The sequence below is a fragment of the Durio zibethinus genome, chromosome 16 (genome assembly GCF_047325235.1).
Source record: "Durio zibethinus cultivar Kanyao isolate XHJ-2024 chromosome 16, ASM4732523v1, whole genome shotgun sequence".
NCBI classification, from domain to species: domain Eukaryota; kingdom Viridiplantae; phylum Streptophyta; class Magnoliopsida; order Malvales; family Malvaceae; genus Durio; species Durio zibethinus.
In genome coordinates, this window is record NC_143177.1 from 1,606,365 (window position 1) to 1,618,540 (window position 12,176).

Consider the following 12,176-nt stretch of genomic DNA (forward strand, 5'->3'; position numbering starts at 1 on the left):
GTTTATACACAGAAGTTGGAATGGAGAAAGGAAATTAAGCTAACATTAAAAATGGGAAAAACAAACTCATTTCCTTATGATTTCTTTTGACAAGCCAACAGTGGTTAATACAAGTAAATGACATATTTACAACACACATATAGTCATGTTTAAGTATTTTTATTATATTATTATTTGATTTAATGTTGAGTTGTTGATTAGATATGTTACTATTAATCGTATTTAATTATGTTAATCATATATAATCATATTAATTGTATTATGTTGTGTTACTTATTTTTAAAATAAATTAAAATATATATATTAATCATATCATGTCGTGTATAATACGTATAATAAATATATCGTATTCATGTTTTGATTATTCATGTCATATTTATATTAAAATTATTTGTGTCATGTTTAAAATAATTTATAATATAAAATACGACACAATAATATAAATCGTCAAATTTACTTAAGGCTAACTTAAAGGAGAATACAGGAGAAAGAAAAAGAAAAGATTAATAATACTAGCTTGAAAGAAAAGAAAACTGCTAAATCCAATATATCACTATCAGCAGCCCCAACTATGCCATGGGAGGGAACTTTAACATGGACAAGCACTAATACATATTACTTGCAATAAAAAATTAGTAATAATGATTCAGTTCAATCTAGGGCAACATTTTCTAGAAACTCATGGAAAAACATTGTATGATCAAAATCAAAAGCAGAAGAAAGAGAGATAATAAATAAATAAATAAAGGAGCATCATGGTTTCCTAATACAAAAGATTTAAAAAGGATGAAGAGAGACAGTGATTGTGGGGCATAGGGAACTGCTTTATGAAAAGCATATAAATATATGAAGAAAATGAAGAAACATTAACATGGAGAAGGGAGAAAAGAAAGGACAAACACCCACATGGCCAGGAAAAAAGAAAAACATCCACATTGTTCAAAATCTCCTTCTCTATCATCTGTTCAAGATGACAGAACATTAATTCTTTTATAGTTCCTTGCAATATCCTCTTTTTCACCTTTGTGAAAAATTCATGTTTACATTTTTCATGCCTCCCTCATGGCTAATGTTTTTCTGAAGTTTGACCCTCAAATTCTTACCCAACTGTAACAGCAAAATCCCACTTACTTTTTTTTATCTGCCCCTCTTTCCTCAGCAATTACATTCACCAGAAAAAGCCATATCAAATTTCAAAAGAAGGAAAGAAATTTTCTACCAGTAAGAATCCACCTCTAAATGAACTCTGACCCCATCAAGGATCTGAACAAAAAAGATAAATAAATGCATATCAGCAATCACAGAAACCCAAAGGAAAGAAAGTTACTATTACCAATTGCTATTCAACAATAGAATGCAGGAATGGAGAAAACAGATTAGTTTTTGTATGTCAGAAATACATACCATCATGTTTCTTCATCACACCCTTGGCAAACATCAACAATATGACAAGGAATCCTACTCCTGCTGCCCCTCCTAATATTATGGCCACTTTTTTTCCTGTATTTTGTTCTGTCCCTAAATCAATCAAAAACATCCCAATAAATTTTTTTTAAAGTTCAACCATTTTGAAGTCGCGAATCTGAATTAGGAAAAAACTATTAGAACCAAAGGGTAGAAACTAATCAATCAAACAAAGATTCAAAGAATCAAATTTAATGAGAAGGAAAGGCAACCCATTTCCGGTTACCTGATGAAGATGAAGAAGCATGTGAATATGAAGAAGATGAGGATCTTCCAGGAACCCCATTAGGATAATAACCATAACTAAAAAAGCACTTATGCAGATAGATTTGACCTGAGGTAGAACTCCCACATTCAACCTGAGCTCTTTGAACTGCACTTTTTATGCAATCTCCACAATCTGAATCTCCCACATCTCCTTCACATTGCCCCAATACATAAACAGATTGGTAATTTGTGGTATAAAAACCATGGCTACTAACCACCCCATTTTCCAAAATTGAAAAGGCAGTATCCCTTCTCTCTTGAAATCCAACTCCAGCAACATTTGTAGCACCACATGTCTTGAACAATATTTCCATGCCAGAAGTTTCAGAAAAACCGGCAACTTCATACAACATATAGCAGCCATAAAGTTGGATTCTTGAAGCTATAGTTTGGCCACAAAGTTTGTTAACTAACGTTGGGAGCTGGCTGACACAGTTATAGCAGTCACTGTTACTGAGGTCTCCCCTACATTGGAAAAGACCAGTAATGGTATTTTGACCGGTGCCTGTTGTTGTCTTGAAATACTTGACCTTCATGGACTGTGAAAGCAATGTTTGAAACAAGGCAGATAGGGCCTGTGAGTATACCCCAGCTGGATCTGTGAAAGCCTGATTTGCACAACCTTTGTAGACCAGGGTTGTGTAATCATTAGCAGATTCAACTAGCGGAGAAAGTTGAAGATTGGTAAACAAGACAAGAAATGAGAGGAAAAGGAAGAAGGGTTTTGAAGAAAAGCCAAAGCCCATTTGTTAGGGTAGTTTTCTTGGATTAAATCATGACAACTTCCTTGCAACTTTGGTAGGTATCTGTAGCAGCTTAGTGGGTTTTAACTAAACTGGTCATAGATTAAAAGGTTGAGTTTTCGAAGTGTTATGCACAACAAAATTGATAATAAAGAAATATATTTATTTAAGATGAAATAAATTTGAAGAGTAGAAGCAAGATTCCCTTTAAAAGATGGCAAGGAGGTATGAATGTACTGATTTTGTGGGGGAAAGTGCCATGGAGTTTAACTCAAGTACATCTCACTAGAGAATTGCTTTGCTAGTGTTTAAATTAAATAATTGGCTAAAGAATCAGTAGTAGTAGTAGTGTTTTATTGGGGGAGGCATTGTTTAAATTTTAGGGTACATAAGGCATGGATGTGCATATGAAAGAAATGATGCATTAATTGAAATTGTTCTTTTGTGCCTTATTTTCACAAGAAAATGACAGCCTGGGGAAGAATTTATAACCATAAGGAAAATCTCATGACAAAACCTTGAATCATTCATAACTGCCATCTTAGCATTGGTTTATTAAGATTTTTTATTTAATTTTTATGATTAATAAAATATAATTATATTCATATTAGCAATTTATATATTAAAGCATACAAAAAAATTTATTCATAAATTAACATTTTTTAACATTTTTTGTTATAAGGATTAATATGCTGGTTTTTCATTGAGTGAGAGATTAGTATCTTTTAATCTGACAAAGTTTTAAATACGTTGCTTGAGCTGCTGCTGAACAATTTTCCATGCTATTATAGGCTCTGATCGTGCGTCATATTTATGTAACCACTCATCCATCGTTATTATTATATATGTGTGAATGACTTATTAGCACTTGGTGGTGGTAGCGACTTTGCTTTGTGCTTGGATGGAGACCTGTAAGTTGCAATTTACAGTTTTCTCTTTTAAAGTTCTGCCAAATAGTCTTTTGTTAGAGATATTTCTTATTCTTTTTTCATGTGAAACATTTGGGAACTTGTGTTTAGCTCATAATGATGACTTTGAGCTAAAGAATGTCGAGGTAATTTTAGTTTCTTTGGACCATTTTCTGTTATAATCACTTTTAGTTATCTTTTTTCTCAGCATAAAGCTTAACACAAAAAGTTGAGTGATCATCTGATAGGCTGCCAATTGAATCTCAAATATGGGGCAGTTCTCAAGTGAAAAAGTGAGAAAAAAGGCTGATGTGTCTTCAACTTAATAGCTTTAAACGAAAGATAGAAGGTTAATATTTAGTAAACAAATAATTTTTTGTACTACCAAAAATTTACCATACCATTGAGCCCTGAAATGCCTACTATTAGTAAATGTACATAGTAAAACTCTGCTTGCCTGTTCTATTTGATGCATACAACTTGCCAACAAGGAAATTTCTCTCTTCTTTGGCTATGTAATGCCAGCCTTTGTAACTCCTCTCAACCGTAGGCGATGAAACAATTGCTTCGGTTGGCTGAGATGCTCTTACTTGTGATCTGAATATTGATGAACATACTATTGAACTGAACTCTCAAAAAATTCTGTGTTGCTCTTTCTAAAACTAGGGTCAGGAATTTAACACTAAGTTTGAGCTTCATTTTCAAGGAATTCCAGTGCATTTCTCGTGGATACCCTGTTTACATCTTTTTAGCAATCATGCGCCTTTGACATTTATTTATGTTCGAGACTTTTACAGTTTTTCTCCATTTTTAACTCGTCTGATTGTATTTCGTATTCAACGTGATTTTAACTGCGCAGCTATGGGGATTCATGCATGCATCACAAATACTTCAAGTGAAAGCAAGGCTGAGAAATCTGTATCATTTAGGAAGTATTTAAGTTGCCATTCTTTATTCTTTGACTTGGTACTATTCCTGCTTCGGCCCCATTTTTGGGCCGATAGATTGAATGTGATGGCATATTGTTTGTAGGTTAAATTATGGGTCTTTGAATGGTAATTGTCCTTGTGTTAATTGGAAGTCCCACGATTCATTTCCTTTTCACTAATGCTTCGTTTGGATGTCATTTCTTTTTCACTGATACTTAATTTGGACGAGTGGTGAGAGAAACTCTTGGTGAGAGGAATTCTTAGTGGCAAAACGACAGTTTTTGTAGGCTGAAAATTTTTTCCATCCATCAAATGAAGCTTGAGAATAGAGAACAATCAAGAAACATTTCCAAGCTTTGAACAAAGCCCTAAAGGCAACAATTGACAATACCTTGTCTTCCCTATCCGTAAGCTATATATGAAGAAGTTGTCCTTTACAAACCTTTAGTTGTTGGCCAATCAACCAAGAATGTCTCACTATGCTAGTGAAGCAACCGTTTGAATTACGGAGAGAATGTTGTAATGAGAATTGAGGAATACTCATTCCCCTTCAATGGTGGGCATTACATCTCCCATAAGTAGATTACCACAGGGTGAGAGAAAGAGAAAAAGAGAGAAATATGGTCTGATTAGCCAGTATAAATAATGGTACATGAAACTGCACATGCCATCCACAAATAAAATACTAGTCAAGGCTACACAATTGAAGAAAAAAAAAGGTAAAAATAAAAATTCAATGAAGTGTTGGCTAGTAGGGGAAAATCCCATTAGTAGGAGTTCAAATTGCCTCTAGGTTCTCTTTGATAAAATGACAGATAATTGACTGGCTTTCATTTCTTCACATCTTAGATGATACAACCGGCACATACATTGCTGGAGGAATGGCCAAAACTGCTCAGCATTTTGGGAACAGAAGCACAAAACTAAGATTTAAATGGACCTCAGAATCTGGTGTTTTACTTCAACCACGAAACACAACAGTCACAACTAGCAATTGCAGGAGTGTTCAGAGCCAACTTCCCATATATGCCAAACAGAAAGGGTCGCTTTTATGGCTCTGTTGAAGCATCATCTTCAGGAAGGCCAAATATGCGGAGGTTGCGATCCATTGATCCCACTCCCAAGTACTTTGCATCTGGACCAAATTTGACACAAGTTGCTCTACCTGCAAATAGAGGAGAATAATGGACTTCAACTTCAGCTGGCAATCAGAAATAACAATAGACTGAATGAACAGAAGACAAACCGGTGCCAGACAAATCAGGTAAAGTTTTGATGCAATTCCATTCTGCTTTGACACTGCCAACTTGGTAAACTCTGGAAGCACAAAATTAAATCAGTGTCACAAGAAAGTAAATATTTGAAATAATATTTGGGAGAGGATGAGCGTGAGTGACTAGAGAGAAGTGCACTAAACATGTTATTTGAAATTTTAGTTAAGAGGAATCCAACATATAAGCATTCTATTGAAATATCATGTGCAAGCAACAGTCTCTACATCCAATTTTCAGTCCAGAGAACTATCCTATACCAAGATTTGGAGACCTTAAGACCACCTACCTTACGTCTGAGCCTGCAATAGCAAGGTAACTCCCACTATGGTCGAAATCCACTGAAAAAAAAAAAAAAAAAGAAACAGAATTAAAGCTGCTGCTAAATATAGCTTTTCTAGATTACCAACTCTGATCACAAGACAGTGAATTTTTACTTGTTCACTTTCTTTTTTTTGCCCTTTAGCTCAAGAGTTGCCAATGTGAAAAGCATGGAGCATATGGAAAAACTAGTTTTCATAGACAAAACAGTAAATGAAAGCATTATACCAAAAACATCATCAGATATGTTGTTCACTCCTAAGAGAGAGCCAATAGAAGACATGCTAATATATAGCCAGACAGGGTATGTTATCCAGATATTACATACCAGAGTTAGTTGGTGTGTTTTGATCATATAATTCAAATGATCGGAAATTCTTTAATTTACGCAGATCCCACAACTTAACACCATCATGTGCAGCAGTCTGGAGTTAAAACACAAATCAGATAGAGGAATTCATGGCCATCAATCTAATGTGCATATTTGGCTAAGTGCTTACTGCAAGGAAGTAACCATTTTCCGAGAAAGATATGGCTGTTACTGCCCCAGTATGTCCATCAAAGTTGGCAACATTTCCCTGCAGGGTAATAAAATAACGATTATTCATAAAGAAAGGAAGACAAAATATCTGAAAACATAAGTTCAGGTCTCATAACATAGTTTCTATATACCCGACTCTTCACATCCCAAATTCTAACGGTAGCTCCTGTGGTGCCTGTTCCAAGGATGAGACCATCAGGATGAAAAGCAGCAGATGTATAGCCCATGGAATTTGAAGGGTCTTCAACCTGTAGAAATAAAAATCTGAGTCACATTATAGGATTTCCTAGTTAAAAAAAGAAATGAAATGAAAATTTAGTTCAAGGAAAAAGAAATCATTTTACCATCACCCCTACCAGTAAAGAAAACAGTGACTACATATTTCCATTGAAAGTAGTAAAGAAATTTAGGGGAAACTTGAATACATGCTAGAAATTCACAAGAAACTACTAATAGCCCACATAACACTCTATTGACTATGGGAAACAATTAAAACTTCACAGTTTAACTTTTAGCACTTCACGAATCAATTAAACAGAAGTTATATTTACTGTCCGAACGCAGCATTCAAGGTTAATTAAAGAGATTCAAATACTAATATAAGTTACTTTTAATTAATAAGAGATCAATTAATCAATTCACTTCACGAGCAATAAATAAGATGTTCACTATAATGGAAAACTTTAAAGATCAGAGAGAGAGAAAGAATAGGACCTGTGTCAAGCATAAGCCAGAGGAAAGATCATAAAAGCACCATGTTGTGTCAAGGGAAGCAGTTACAAAGTAGTTATTTGTGGCATGGACTGTGACAGCTTGCACCTAAAAGAGTGAAAGTTAGATTTATTCTCATGTCCACAAGACAGCAAATAAACCGGAATCAGAATTTGATAATCATAGCAGATGGTATTTCAGAATATTTAGATTTGAGCATTTATTTACCTCAGCTGTATGATCCTTCAAAATATGCCTGCAATCATAGTTTCCATCTTCAGAACCTTGCCAAATGCGAACAGTCTGCAACATTCAAAGACCAATCAAACTGTGACGCAAGCTAAAACCTAAATAAAATATGGAGTAGTTTAGTTATGGTTAAATGATTAAAATGTCAACACTAGATTCTATTAAAAAACATATCCTATGGAGCATAAACCTTACATAAGGATCACAAGAATAGAACAAAAACTGGAACTTGAGACTTGAAAATTTAGCTTACCTTATCTGCTGAACCACTTAGACATACATCATTCGGAGCTACAAATTTTACGCTTGTAACCTACCAAAGAAGAATGCAGTTGGAGAATAAATTTCAAAAGAAAATTGTAAACAGCAGTCCATGAACAAACTAAAAGAAACTGACAAAAACCTTCTTAGAGTGACCACTTAGTGTTGATAAGATCTCTCCAGATGTTCGATCAAAGAGTACAGCATTTGAATCAATTCCTCCTGTGGCAACAATGTCCTAACAAACAGATGTAAAAGGAAGTAAATGGACAAACTTTGAAGAATAGTAGAAACATAAAAGTAGAGGCTATTCCAATTACATTTAACATTGTAATCTGCAAAACAAATTCCCTTAGTATACACTAGTCCAGTGATTATAGCATTAAGCAATTTATACTCCTAGAAAAGCAAAACAATACGGTCAGTAGACTGGCAACTGGCACAGGTTTTTTGGTTCCCCAGGCTAGATCAATACGGCCTTAAAAAAATAATGGAAAGATTGGAAATTGCTAGTCTAACATGACATGAGTCCATAAAAACAAAAATTAAATTGCCTATCATCTTGATAATCTCTTTAACATAATTTCCAAAATTAAAATTCTAACCATGTTTCTAAGAGATCTATTTCACATTTTTCTTAATTTTGGCAGCTAAATATCAAGTCCACAACATGCAATATCCGAAACATAACCACCTTCTGCCTTGAGAGGTGCAGGCATAAGTATAGTTTGAGTTAATAGCACCTAAAGTCCCTAAACTTTGAACCAATTTCTATTTCCTTAATCTTTAAAAAGTTCTAATTAGATCCCAATTGCCCAAAGTTATCATATTTTAGTCCATCCATCTATGAAACTGTTTAAATTAAATAAATGCCAATTGGCTCTATGCGAATAACATCAACTAACATCTCACATGAAAAACTTAGGACTAAAATAGAATTTTGCTCAAAGAGTCAATTTAGGGATAAATAATGATAATATTTTCAAATTTCTTATATATTAGATATATTTTTATAAATATTAAATTTAAAATTATATTTTTATTGTAATATAATTTATTAGTTAAATATTTTTTAATAGAAAAAATTTTTCAAAATTTAAAATTAAGTTAAACATTTCAAAATCCTTTTTTAAAAAAAATTCATATTAATTTAAAAACAAAAAATCTATTTCTATTAAAAATATTATTAATCTATTTTTTACAAATAATCTATTTTCTATTAAACTTTTATATTTATAAAAAATAAAATATATTGTTTTCAATAACAAGATTTCTTCCCCTTACTAGATTCACAAAGGTAAGGCCCATTATGATTCTTTATTTTTTATTTTTTATAAATACAAAATTTTAATAAAGAATAAAATTAAAACAAAATTTTCCAATAGAAAATTTATTTTTTTAAGTGATATGAAAATTTCTACTTAGCATTTTAAAACGATATTGAGTTTTTTATTTAATTTTTAAGCCAATATAAAATTTTTTATTTAATTTTTTTAAATGATATGAAACTATTTTAAAAGGATTTAAAAATGTTTAACTTATTTTTTATTTTTGAAAATCTATTTTCAATTAAAAAAATATTTTACTAATAAATTATATTACAATAAAAATATAAAAATATTATTTTAAATTTAATATTTTATAATCCAAAATATAAAAAATTGAGATAGCAACATCTTTGCACCCTTACATAAGGCCAATTGACACTTATCATCAATTTAGTCGGTTCCATAAACGAAATGATAAAAATAGGATAACTTTAGGTAATTTAAGATCAAATTAAAACTTTTTAAAGATCAAGGACAAAATAGAATTTCGCGTAAAGTTTGCAGACCACAAGTGTTATTAACTCTTATAGTTTCATGAGAGGGATTATCTAAAGGCAGAACCACACCTTTGAAAGATTGATATCAATTGAAGTGATTCCTGGTTTGTTTGTCTTGTGGAGGGGATGACTAGAAAGTTGGGTATATCGCTCCAAAGCATCAATGGGAGCCAATGTTGGAGGTATCTGAAAAGAAAACACAAGGAAAAGATTGGATGGAGGGCTATTACAAGGACAATATGAGGATGTTATCTACAAAGAGATAGTTGGAATCAACCAAACTAAAATGGATGAAGGGTACCTGGCGCTTTTTACGCTGTTGTGACAGAGCTGCATTACATTCTGTTAACTCAGCAATAATGCTCTCAGAAACCCCAGGACACACTCGCTTTGCACCAGGGCCCAAATCTTCATCCTCGGCAGCTATGATCACAAAAAATAAATCTAAAATAAGATACTGGATTAGTTAAAGGTAAATAAACATTAAAGAAAAGCATACTGAGAAAGAACCTCGCTTTCCATTGCTAAGAGTAGAAACATTGGCAACAACTGCCGATGTTGGCAAGGGTGCCTGCCTCTCAGCCAGCGCAAGTAATGACCTGGCTTCATCCCTTTCCTTCTTAAGTCTTGCAATCACCCGGCAGGCAGCATCATGCTGTATAAAAAGTAATAAATTGAACTACATTATAATTTGATAAAAAATAAAGTATCAGAAGGCAAAAGACACAAAATTCACCAGGTGGGCTAAAACTCAATATCCTTCAATTACCAGATTTCACAACCATACGGACCTTAAAATAGATCTTTTTAATCATTTTACTTTACAGTTGAAAGTAAACATTTTTGAAGCAAAGCATCCCCAATGAAGAAACTGCAACACACACTATACATTAAAAGTCAAGGCTAAAAACAAAAGCCTTTATACAACCATTGAGCTAAATTACTCAGCTTCTTCGGGAATGTTAAAAGGAATTAAACCACTAGCAAGATTGTAAAATAGATTTTGACAAAAAGATATAATACCAGATAATTAAAAAGATTTTTTTGTTTCAATCTAGACTAAAGTAAATGTCATGCTCTTTCTCATGCAGTGACATAACATAATAAACAAAACCAATAAATTAAAAGGGTTATAGGAATGTCAAAAGATAATTAGACAACTATAACCTTATTTTAATTACCTGGTAGAGTGCATGACTTAGCTCTTGCCTAGCTGTATGTAGCTGCTGCTCCAACGCAAAATTGGATAGCATTAAAGCATCCCATTCCTGCAATGATCAGAAGCAAAACACTTAAGCAAATCAATGTAAACACAATGAAATTTATTGGTAAGTGGAAATTTGCTTTGGTAACAATTCCTTAGAAAAGATAAAAGGAATTAAATGAAGAGAAATCATATCTAGCTAAAAAAAAAAAGCTGCAAAGTTAGACCCCCACAGTAAAACCGGCCACAAAATTGTAACAAAATTACACAGAACAAGTGAAATCCCCCCCACCCACCCACCATGCACTCACAAGGATACATGCATAACAAAAAGGAATGCATGGTCTCAAAACATGAAGTGTGCAATGATTTACACTAATTCATACATAAAAAACCACATAATAAAGGTATAAATGTATCAGGAAAACATACATTCTGAAACATTCCAAGCATCCCAGGAATACTAGCCGCTGTTAACGATCTGGGCTTCACAATCTGCATCAAACACCGTAAAAACAAACAAATCAGCTCAGAAAGAAGAAATGGAAACAAGTGCTTGCAAGGAAAATACCAATAATAAAATCACCTTTCCGGTTTGGACTGGGACAATGTCGTCCATTGTAAGTGGATCTCCTGTGACCGGACACTTCCCATAATCCTAATCAAAACAGCAAAACAACTATTCTATCAAACATGCAGCTAATTCATCTAAATATTAAGTAAGTAATGTCCAAATTCCAATATAAAAGTAAAAAAAAAAATCAAATTTCCGAGAAAAAAAGAGAACTTTAAAAGGAAACCTTTTTCTTTTTTGCAATTTTACAGTTTTCTAAGAACTAAAACTTAAAAAAAAATGAACTTCGAGAGTAAATTTTTAAGAAACCAAACATAAACCCTAGAAATGCTCTTTTAAAGGGGTAAAAAAAGAGAAGACGAACTGCAATGTGTCTCTCGATTAAGCGTTTCTCGTAAAGCAAACCAGATTTCTTGGAGACGACGGGCTCTTCCGGCACCTCGCCGGAGACTGCACAGACAACCAAAAAATCTCAGATCAAAGAAACCGACAGCATTTAACAAAAAGAAATTTAAGAGAGAGAGAGAGAGAGAGCTTACTTGAGCAGTTCATGGTGAAAGAGGAATTAGGGTTTTGATTTCCCTTTCTTTTGGGGGGCGAACAGTGCTGAAGTAAATACTCGAAACGATTCGATAGGCAAAACGAAGCAGCAGCCACCAGCCAGCAGCGAAAAGAGGAGCCCGAGAAAAAGGAAGAGAGCGAGGGAGAGGCCAAGAAAATTAAATAAAAAACAAATCAAGATGGGTCAAAAAAGGTCAACAGATTAGGGAAATTCATCAGCCTTTTGGGCCGAATTTGGGAGCAAATCTAAACGAGTTGAGGACAAATTTGGGCCCAAACCAATCTTAGACATGATTTTTTAAATACGGTCCAATTGATGTAAGATATTATTTTTTTAATTAAGTATT

General features: G+C 33.3%; 2 protein-coding genes across 3 annotated transcripts; both read right to left on the reverse strand.

Moving 5' to 3' along the window:
• Positions 1–740: 740 nt before the first annotated feature.
• LOC111298288 (plasmodesmata-located protein 2-like) lies at positions 741–2,550 on the reverse strand. The gene is made up of 3 exons (XM_089744993.1): positions 1,691–2,550; positions 1,405–1,518; positions 741–1,263 (listed from the first exon to the last, which is right to left on the reverse strand). Exons 1-3 carry the CDS (start codon positions 2,475–2,477, stop codon positions 1,256–1,258), a joined length of 909 nt encoding a protein of 302 aa, XP_089601119.1. The 5' UTR covers positions 2,478–2,550; the 3' UTR covers positions 741–1,255.
• A 2,370-nt stretch (positions 2,551–4,920) lies between these two features.
• On the reverse strand, positions 4,921–11,968 carry LOC111292240 (pre-mRNA-processing factor 19 homolog 2-like). Of its 2 annotated transcripts, none has more exons than XM_022884511.2 (18): positions 11,808–11,968; positions 11,633–11,718; positions 11,281–11,352; positions 11,127–11,189; positions 10,672–10,758; positions 10,001–10,145; positions 9,792–9,913; positions 9,560–9,676; positions 7,808–7,903; positions 7,658–7,717; positions 7,384–7,458; positions 7,159–7,263; positions 6,576–6,692; positions 6,404–6,481; positions 6,232–6,328; positions 5,872–5,923; positions 5,558–5,628; positions 4,921–5,476 (listed from the first exon to the last, which is right to left on the reverse strand). In XM_022884511.2, the coding sequence occupies exons 1-18, from the start codon at positions 11,818–11,820 to the stop codon at positions 5,361–5,363; spliced, it is 1,572 nt and encodes a 523-aa protein (XP_022740246.2). In that variant the 5' UTR covers positions 11,821–11,968; the 3' UTR covers positions 4,921–5,360. The 2 variants fall into 2 exon arrangements, 1 of the variants encoding a protein (XP_022740246.2); XR_016328545.1 differs by lacking the exon at positions 4,921–5,476 and adding an exon at positions 6,020–6,091.
• Between the last annotated feature and the right edge of the window lie 208 nt (positions 11,969–12,176).